This window comes from Furipterus horrens, unplaced genomic scaffold (genome assembly GCF_987537825.1).
Source record: "Furipterus horrens unplaced genomic scaffold, mFurHor1.1.pri manual_scaffold_9, whole genome shotgun sequence".
Classification (NCBI taxonomy): Eukaryota; Metazoa; Chordata; class Mammalia; order Chiroptera; family Furipteridae; genus Furipterus; species Furipterus horrens.
The window spans coordinates 845,130-854,480 of record NW_028327179.1 but is presented as its reverse complement, the minus strand read 5'-3'; the positions used below and the strand labels follow the sequence as shown (position 1 = coordinate 854,480).

Here is a 9,351-nt window from a genome sequence, read left to right as displayed (position 1 = left end):
CTGTCCACTGAGGCGGGCTCTGGGCACCCTGTTCACGTCGCCCAGCACTGCCCACCAGCTCTGTGCCCACCCGGCTGGTCTGCAGAGCAGGGCCGCGGAGACGCAGTGCCCAGGGAGGGGCGGGGTGGGGGTGCCGCTCCCCAGAAGGCAGGAGAGAGAGGAGCCGCTGGCCGGGAAGGGCTTCGGGCAGCGGTGGGGCGTCTCCCCGTCTCAGCCGCCGTGACCGCTCTCTGCACCTCTGTGAACGTCGGTGTCCCCATGAGGGTGATTCTGACTCAGGTTGCTGGGCGCATGTCCTGGAACAGCGTCACACACGTCCACACACGCACGTGCACGCGCGCCCAGGGCAGGGCTGTTCGGCCTGAGGCTCGTTTTCCTGCTGGACAGGCTTTCAGTAGAGGAGCCGGTACCCCGTCCTCTCAAAGTCTGAATCGGTTCTTTCAAGTAGATTCGAGCAACTGAGGTGGGTGGGCACCTCCCCTATGCACAAGGTGGGGTCTCCCGTCCCACCGTGGGGCCCGGCCCGGTGGCTCCTGGGACTGGGCCTCGTGTCCTAGGGCTGAGACTCCCTGACAGACGGGACGTCCTCACAGGCAGTAAGATGAGCCAGCAGCGGTGTGACTGTCCCTCTTGGAGTAAACCCAGGAGCCGCCCCCCCCACCCCCCGCCCCGGGCTGGCCACGTGCCGACCGGCGGGGCGGAGCCGTCGGAATGACCTGTGCTTTGTCGTCCACAGGCTCCAGGGGCTGCCTCGCTGCCTGCGTCTCCCTGCTGTGACGGGCCGTCCAGGTGAGTGTCCGCGCGCAGAGGCGGCCTGGGCCTGGTGTCAGTCAGTCTGCTCTGCAGTCACCTCCGCTCCTCCTTTGACTTTTGAAGTCAGTGTCTGAGGCGATGGCACACAGCCTGTCCGTCTGCCGTCCCACGCGGCCTCCGGGGGCGTGATGGCCTCTGGACAAATGACGCGGGGGGTGGCTTTGAGAGTGTAGTTTGGGGGCTTTCCAGACCTGCTTCTACAGGGGCAGCGAGCTCGTCAGAGCGCGGGCGCACGCCGGCTCCTCGGGGACGGCGCCTGGGGAGGGGCACGTCACTCACCTGCTTTATGGCAGCGCTCAGAACGTCGGCCTGGGCTGTGGAGCCGTCGAACTGCTTTGCACTCGTGTCTGGTGCGTGAGGTTAAAGGGGGAGAATCTGGGTCCTGTTTTGCATCCTGATTTGAATGAATCAACTTCAAAAAGTCAGTTTATGGTGTTGGGTTATTGGTGATACTGCTTCTTTCAAGTGAGATGTTGGCATCCTAGATGCTTCTGAAACGGGTCTGTATCTCCTAGAAATAAGTGCCGAGTGTTTGTAACTGAAGTGCTGCAACACCTGGGATTCCTTCAAAGCCCTCGAGTGCAGGAGGTGGCCAGGGGGGCGGGGGAGGGCCGTGTGTTGATTCCGAAGTCAGAGAGGGTGGGTACATGAGGGCTGTTAAACCGGTTTGTAAGTTTTTGAATTTTTTCAAAATGAGGTAAGAAACAGGTAACAAGAGTAGTAAACAAATCAGCAATATCCACAGATCCCCGAAGCTAGTGGCAGTGGTCATGAGGGACCTAAATCGCCCTCCCCCGATGTCCCCATTTCCCATGTCCCCCATCCCCCATGTCCCCATCCCCCGATGTCCCCCATCCCCCGTGTCCCCATCCCCCGTGTCCCTATCCCCCATGTCCCCATCCCCCATATCCCCATCCCCCGATGTCCCCCATCCCCCATGTCCCCCATCCCCCATGTCCCCATCCCCCAATGTCCCCCATCCCCCATGTCCCCATCCCCCGATGTCCCCCATCCCCCATGTCCCCCATCCCCCATGTCCCCATCCCCCAATGTCCCCCATCCCCCATGTCCCCATCCCCCGATGTCCCCCATCCCCCATGTCCCCATCCCCCAATGTCCCCCATCCCCCATGTCCCCATCCCCCGATGTCCCCCATCACCCGTGTCCCCATCCCCCATGTCCCCCATCCCCCATGTCCCCATCCCCCGATGTCCCCCATCCCCTTATGTCCCGCATTGTTTGTGGTTTCACTGCCAGCTGTCACCATCTGGGGATGACCTGGCCGCCTCTCCCCTGAGCTTTTCCCCTTTCACGCTGGACACCACCCGCAGGCCTAGAGGCTCCTGCCCGTGGTCCCCACCGCACCGTCCCGGCCACAGCTGCTGGGTGCATCTGCCCTGCCCCCTCCCCCACGCCCCATCCTCTCACACCTGTGCCCTCATGTCAGGTGACACCCGCCCAGCCCCTCACGCAGAATTCCTTCCCAGTCCTCCCTCGCAGGGCAGCCGGCCTCCTTCCTGGCCTGAGGGCCCTGCGCACCCCCAACCCACAAGGGGCCACCTGCAGAGGCCTCTCCCAGCCCGGCCTGTGCTCCCCAGCCCCTGCCTGGCACCCTTGTCCTCAGCTGCCTGGGGCTGACCCGACAGCGAGGGCCCCACATGTCCCGGAGGCCAGGCGTCCTGCACACAGCCTCGGCCCTTCTCTTCATTCACTGCCAGGAGCTCGTGGTCCCCCCCATGACGGCAGAGGACAGGGGGACAGTGCGTCCGTGCCGAGGCCACGCTCCAGATGCAGAAACTGGGTCCCCAAGCACCTGGACCGGGCTCCGTGGGCTGCGAGCCTCACCCTGCACGCCCTCTCTCCTAGGCCCACAGCGCTGAGCCCCACCATGGAGGATGGTCGCGAGCTGGACCTCACCTACGTCACCGAGCGGGTCATTGCGGTGTCCTTCCCTGCGGGCTGCTCCGAGGAGGCCTACCTGCACAGCCTGCAAGAGGTGACGCGCATGCTGAGGTCCAAGCACGGGGACAACTACCTGGTGAGCAGCATGAGGACAGTGAGGGGACAGTGAGTGTGGGCACAGCTAGGAGGCACAGAGTTTGCCGAGGCTGGGATGTGCCCAGCATCTTGGGGACTCGTGCAGTGTGGGGGCAGCGCGTCCCTGCAGGTCACGATGATCAGGTCCTGGGGCTGGGGCGTGCGCAGGGTACAGTGACATTTGCCCTGACTGCCCGGCTGCCGGCCACTGCCCTGTGTACTGAGAGCAGATGTTGGGGTGCGGGGCTCCCGGCACTGGGCGCGGCCACTGGCAGGAGAAGTTGTCCCCCTCTGAAGAGCCTGTGGGAGGCGGGTGCACGCTCAGAGGCAGGGCTGCCAGGACAGTGACGCTCGTTCAGCCATGTGCTCGTGCTCGCGGGTCCTCCCCGTGCTCCCCGGCACCACCATGTGGAGGGGCCCTGCTGCCCGTGGCCCCGTGGAGTTGCTGCCGAGGGACATTCCCCCGGCACCCCTGGCCCCAGGCTGCCGGTCCTCGCCGACCAGGCCCCCTGTCGTCCTTGTCACGTCAGGTGACTGAGCCGAGCAGCCTGTGGTGACCCTGCACTGACCCGCAGCCACACTGGTGAGGGGTGGAGGCAGTGCCCGGTGCCTGGTCCCCGGTTACAGGCGGGCGCCCTGGGATCATCGCAGCCTGTCCCTGGTGTCTCGGGGTGTCTTCCTTCCTCACAGAGGCAGGGACCACTCTGAGTCCCTACCACAGCGGGAGCCCTGCGGTCTGGGAGGTTCCTCTTCCCTCTGGGTGCGGCCTCACTAGGTTCAGAGACACCCCACCCTGCCAAGTGGCTGGGATGGGGGTCCCTGCCTTTTTGGGACAAGGACCTTTCTTGAAAATCTTAAGTGTGTGGGTCATGTGACATCCTGAGTGAAGAAGTCAGGGCCACATCTCTTTCCCGCCTGAGTCCGAATGGGGTCCTCTGAAAACTGGCCGTGTGCACACAGCAGCTCCAGGGCCCGCAGACATGGCTGAGGCCGCCCGGTGGGATGGCCTGTCCCCGGGCCGGGAGGCAGACAGGCCCTGCTCTCAGCCCTCCGGGTTGTGCCCACACGCTCCGGGTGACGGGTGTGCACGCCTCTCTCCGCCCCTGTGGCCACGACCTTGTCCTTTTTCTGTGCTGGAGGCCTGATCGGGGCCCACAGCCGGCTCTCGTCTGGTCCTGAGGGACGTGCCTGGCTTCTCGCAGGCCTGGCCTCATGCCCGGGGCAAGACGCCCTCGTCCGGTGTCCCCTTCCTCCCCAGGAGGCCTGTGCGCTGTGGGGGCGGCGCCAGGCCCACAGGGTTCTCTCTGCTGTCCTCCTGTGTTTGTTTTATGCTGCTTTTCATTTCGGGACAGTGAGGCCCAACTCGAGCCTTTATGATCCGCCTCAAGGGCACCCGTGTGGGAACTTGTTTTCTCTCTGGTCCGCGGGGCCGTGGCTTGTCCGACAGCTTCTCGTCCCCCTTTGTAGGTGCTGAACCTTTCGGAACGGAGGTACGAGCTCACAAAGCTGAACCCAAAGGTAGGCCCTGGCCCTTGGCATTTGACCCCGTGGGCGTCACCGGGAAGCTTGTCCCGCAGGTGCCAGAGTCCCCTGAGGTCTGGCCTCACGGGACAGTGTGTATCAGGAACTTCCTATCCGTGGGTTCCTTTTTTAAATGAGGTTTTTTTTAGTTTAAAATAATTATAGCTACACAGGAAATTGTGAAAATAATACAGAGAGATCCCCTGGGCCTCTGGTCCTGTGTCCACCAGTTGTAACATCTTGTGTAACAAAGAGGAAGGTACCCACGCCAGGAAGCAGCTGTCAGCCGTCTGCAGATACGTCCACCTTCCCCTGGGCATCCACGCAGCCGTGTGTGCGTGTGTATGCATGTGGTTCTCTGCCACGTTGTCCGTGTCAATGGCTGTCACCACCACCATCAAATACAGGACACTGTCACCGAGAGTGTCCCTCCTGACCCCTCTGTGCAGCGTGCTCCCCTCCCCCCACTACTCTGGAACAGCAAGGACTGAGGGGGAACATTTCCAGTTGCGCACCAGTGACGGTGCCCACGGCGCACGTGGGTTTCACAGCCTGGACTGCCCTGCGCCGTGAGGGTGAAGCGGTGGTAACCTGGTGAATTGCCTTTGCTGGCTGACACTGGCAGGACGTGGGGTCAGTGATATGAGCACCTCGACTCTGCCCGTCTGCCGAGAGGTCTTGGGGGGTCGGCACAGCTGCGGGGTACCTCCTCTGCGTGCCGCGCAGGCTGTGTGACTTCTCCTGGTCCCGGCCACTTTCTGGAGTTTTCCATCACTTTACACTACGGTGCTTTTACAGCAAGACCGACCTCTGCCCCCTCCCCGCCTCCAGAACACGGGGAAAAGTGGGCGTGACTCAGGGCCGCTTGCTCAGGGCTCAGGCGGCTGATTGGCGCTGGACACCGGCTGTCCTTCTCCTGGTGACCCCAGCTGGGCGGCACCCCTCCCTCTGAGGAGCACCTGTGCCCCCAGCAGGAGCCCCCAAGGTGTTATCCGTGCCTTGGTCCCGGGGGAAAGGCTCACTGTAACGTCCCCAACAGGAAGTCAGTCAGAGAGCAGCGGTGTGGGCAGCAGCGGGGCCCAGAGCCCGGTCCCGGCTCCGGCCGGCCCGCCCGCCCCAGCGCCCACGGCACAGCGGCTCCTGGAATCTGCAGCCAGCTCGGGGCGCAGGTCCGGCCAGGGACAGCTGTCTCCTGGGGCGGCCTAACCCTTCCCTTTCTCTTTCCTGGCCCACGTTGCTGTTCTCCGCCCTCGAGCAAAACGCGTCAGGGGAACAGCCTTCCTTCCCGGCCTCCGAGGCCCAGGCGCCGCTGAGGAAGCTGTGTCTTTGCAGATCCTGGACGTGGGCTGGCCCGAGCTGCACGCGCCGCCCCTGGACAAGGTGTGCACCATCTGCAAGACCCAGGAGTCCTGGCTGAACAGCGACCCCCAGCACGTGGTCGTCATCCACTGCAGGGTGAGCCCCCCCCGGGCCCCCAGGAGGGGCCGTCAGGGCGCGGTCACCTGTGGGGGTTGAGTCACTTCACAGGAGTATGGCCAGGCGACCGGCCGCGTCTGCCAGTGTTCCCACGGGGGCGCCTCCCTGCAAGGGCCCTCCCTGTCCTCTCGCCGACAAGGGGCCTGTGCTGTCTCCCTCCCCCCACCCCCCGTGGGAGTGGAGGGAACCCCGCTCCTCTCTTGTCTCCTCAGGGCGGGAAGGGGCGCATCGGAGTGGTCATCTCCTCCTACATGCACTTCACCAACGTCTCGGCCAGGTAGGCGGGCGTCTGTGCTCCCCGGGCCGGGGGCGGGAGGCTGGGCCCCCTGAGACCGGGGAAGCCCAGCTGCAGCGGAGGCCGTGCCAGCGTGAGTCAGACGCCTCCCGGGTGCGTGTGCTGACGGCCGAATGGAGGCCCCTGATGAGGCTGCAGGGGTCAGCGCCACCGTTGTGAACAGCCAGCGTGGTGCTGTCTCCGTGGAAACCGCACACCCTACAGATTAAAGCGGCCCCGCCCCTGGGCCGTGCCTGCCGAGAAGCGCTTTGCCTCCTGTCCTCTTGCCCCTCAGTCCCCTTGAGTCAGCCAGAGGCGACTGCCGTGGCTCCCACGTTGCAGGCGAGAGACCTGAGGCTGGGTGGAGCTGGGCGGCGCACTCACGCTTCCAGGGCCCAGGGCCGGGCCAGTCTCACCGGCGTCACAGCACGAGGAGGCGTGGTCCCGGGACAGCCCACACGGGCCGGGGGCAGGCCTGCTCCGAGCCAGCGTGCAGTGTGGGCTGCCTCCCAGGGCACACGCGCGCGCTCCGTCGTCCAGACAAGAGGCACCGTCCCCTGGCTGCGCCTTGCCAGGGCCTGCATGTCTCAATGGCCACTCTGTGCGGCCGGAGCTGCTCCGTCCTGAGGAAACACAAGCCTGTTCACGTGAGCTGGCAGCCCCCTCCTCCCTGCACCGAGGATGAAATCTGATTTTCCAAATGTTTTCTCTGGAAACAAATTAGGGAGCTTGAGCCTGCCAGGGAGGAAGCCCAGCCCCTGGTGAAAGTCAGACCCTTGCCGGGATAATGCGCGCTGTGTCGGCGCCAGGTTGCGGTCCCATCGGAGCCCTCGGCGAAGCCAGAGGCGTTTGGACGGAGGCCAGGTTCCCGGCGGGCCGCACGGAGCCCCGTGTTTCCGCGTGTGTGCTGCCACAGCGCAGCTCTGTCTGGGCCCTCGGCCGGGTGCCGGGCGGGCCGGAGGGTTCAGAAACGTGGAGCCTGAGAGCCCTGTCACATGTCACCAACACTCGCTCTGAAAGCTGCCTTTCTGGGTGGTCGAGGCACACACCTCTGCTGCGTGGTCAGGCGGCTCCCGTGAACCTTGGGGCTCCGCGTCTGCCTGTGAAGTGGGTGCTGGCTGTGCTTTACGGCCTTCGTGACAATTCATGGAGCCACCGCTGTGAGGCCCAGGGACAGCGCCAGGGCTTGGGCAGCAGCAGGAATAGCAGGAGTGGCAGGAGCAGGTCCTTGCAGGGGCACAGGGGCAGCACCGTGCGTGGTGACCTCCTCTGAGCTCACTCTCCTCCGTCCCTTCGGCGGCCACGCAGCTCTCTCCGTTCCCTGCGCAGGACCGTGTGAGCCTCTGCCGGTGCCCCCCCCCGGCCAAGCTGTTTCCAGTTTTCTTGAGAATTTCAGCTGCGTCTGCAGATCCCACGCCAACCCAGCCATGAGCGCCAACTGCCACAATCTGACCGTTGCTGCAACGGCCCGCTCAGGTGTCATTCCCAGAAGTCCTCCCAGGAAGGTGCTTTTCAGGCCTTTGTCACGAACTCTGCCTGAAGGTTGGAACAGAAACTTCAAGTCACAAAGCAGGGAGAACGTCCTCGCACCAGCACCGTGATGGTAAGCTGCGGGGAAGACGGAGTCAGAGCCGACAGCGTCAGCGCAGATGACACCCGAGCGAGCAGGAGCATTCTCAGCGCTGTCACTGAAACAGGCGCGTTCCGGGCCGAGGGGTGCGGCGACACAGCTGCCCTGTCCTCCTCAAGAACGTGCTCTCGGCCCGACGGCACCGGCCCCTTGTCCCGACACGAGCAGCCGCTGAGCTGGGCAGCCTCCACTCGGCCGGTCCCTGCGCGTCGCTTGCTGGCCTGGACAGGCCCGTCCCTGCTCCGGCCGTTCCCCGCCCAGAGGCTCGTGCTTCTTGACGGAGAGGCTCGTGCTTGGATCTAATTTCCAAGGACGCTTTCAGCTGAGAAGGGCCTCGGTGGCAGCAGGTGACACGCGTTCAACGGCTTGTGCCGAGGTCGGATTGGGAACGCCCGCCCGTGCCCGACGGGGTTCCCGAAGACGCTGCTGGGTGCCCTGTGCGCCACGCAGCCGGCTCAGTGCCACGCAGGCCGCTGGGAAGCAGGGGACGGCGCGTCTCCAGCACCGCCAGGCAGCCCGAGCGCCTCGATGGCTCCCTCCACCCATTGGCCGCAGTGTCCTCACCCCTCGGACCCCCACACGCCACTTGGGCCGCCCCATGTGTCCCCCAGATGCTCCCCTGGGCTCGGTGCACTGCCCACTACCCGTGGCCTGCAGGCGTGTCGGTCCCCTGGGGTCCTCACCCTTGGGTCAGCCCCGGTCTCGCCCAGAGCCCCCTGAAGCCCGCCGCCCCTGTCCGGGGGCCCCACGGTGCCGGCCTGTGCGGGGGGGCTGGCAGCAACTCCGAGTGCCGCAGCCTTGGACGCAGGCTGCTGCTTGCTGCGGGGTTTGGATCCTGCCCCCTGGTGTCTGCTGTAGCCTCGGCATGCGTCTGTGGGGAATTGGGGTCCAAGAGGAAAGGCTGCAGATCCTACGGGTGTAGCAAGAAACGGAGCCCTTGTCGGCACCGGGGGTGGCGCCGCTGCGGGACTTGCCCGTCCAGCCCCTGTGGGTGTCTGCAGCGGTGTGACGCTCTGTCTCTCTGCCTCCCCAGCGCCGACCAGGCTCTCGACAGGTTTGCGATGAAGAAGTATTATGACGATAAAGTCTCTGCGCTAATGCAGCCCTCCCAGAAACGGTACGTATGTCCCGGGCCGGAGCGGAAGGCAGTGAGGCTTTCCAGGTGACGACGTGCAGCGGAGCAGGAGGGAAGGGCTCGTGGGTGCAGTGATGCGCCCCTCCCCCTGGGGTGTGGCAGGGCAGCCCCTTGTGGGGGCTGTGGACACAGAGCAGCCAGGCCGGGTCCCCTGGTCGGGAGAGACACCCCTTCCCAGAGGGTGGCTGTGCCCCTCCCAGGGCAGTGGCGGTGACAACACCGCGATGGCTTGGGGCTCGGCTGACAGCAGCCCCACGTGCCACCCTCAGCCAGGAACGCAGGGGTCCCGACGGCAGGACCCACCGCCTCTGCATGAAAGTGTGAAACGAGCGTCCATGTGCTCCCTGAGCCCATGGCGTGCAGAGAACAAAGCGCCCTCCCCCAGAGCGGCCGCAGCCAACAGCCAGGTGCCCACGGGATGCACACACCGGGCTGGGCCACCGGCAGGCCGGACAGGCAGAGGTG

At 65.1% G+C, this 9,351-nt stretch overlaps 1 protein-coding gene across 1 annotated transcript in view; it reads left to right on the top strand.

Moving 5' to 3' along the window:
* Positions 1–736: 736 nt before the first annotated feature.
* TNS3 (tensin 3) overlaps positions 737–9,351 on the top strand; it is a 57,911-nt gene continuing 49,296 nt past the window's right edge. Inside the window, exons 1-6 of the mRNA XM_090286985.1 lie at positions 737–789; positions 2,680–2,851; positions 4,318–4,368; positions 5,704–5,826; positions 6,060–6,124; positions 8,785–8,868. Coding sequence (XP_090143111.1) covers positions 2,702–2,851; positions 4,318–4,368; positions 5,704–5,826; positions 6,060–6,124; positions 8,785–8,868 — 473 coding nt within the window. The 5' untranslated portion in view covers positions 737–789; positions 2,680–2,701. The remainder of the gene's footprint in view (positions 790–2,679; positions 2,852–4,317; positions 4,369–5,703; positions 5,827–6,059; positions 6,125–8,784; positions 8,869–9,351) is intronic.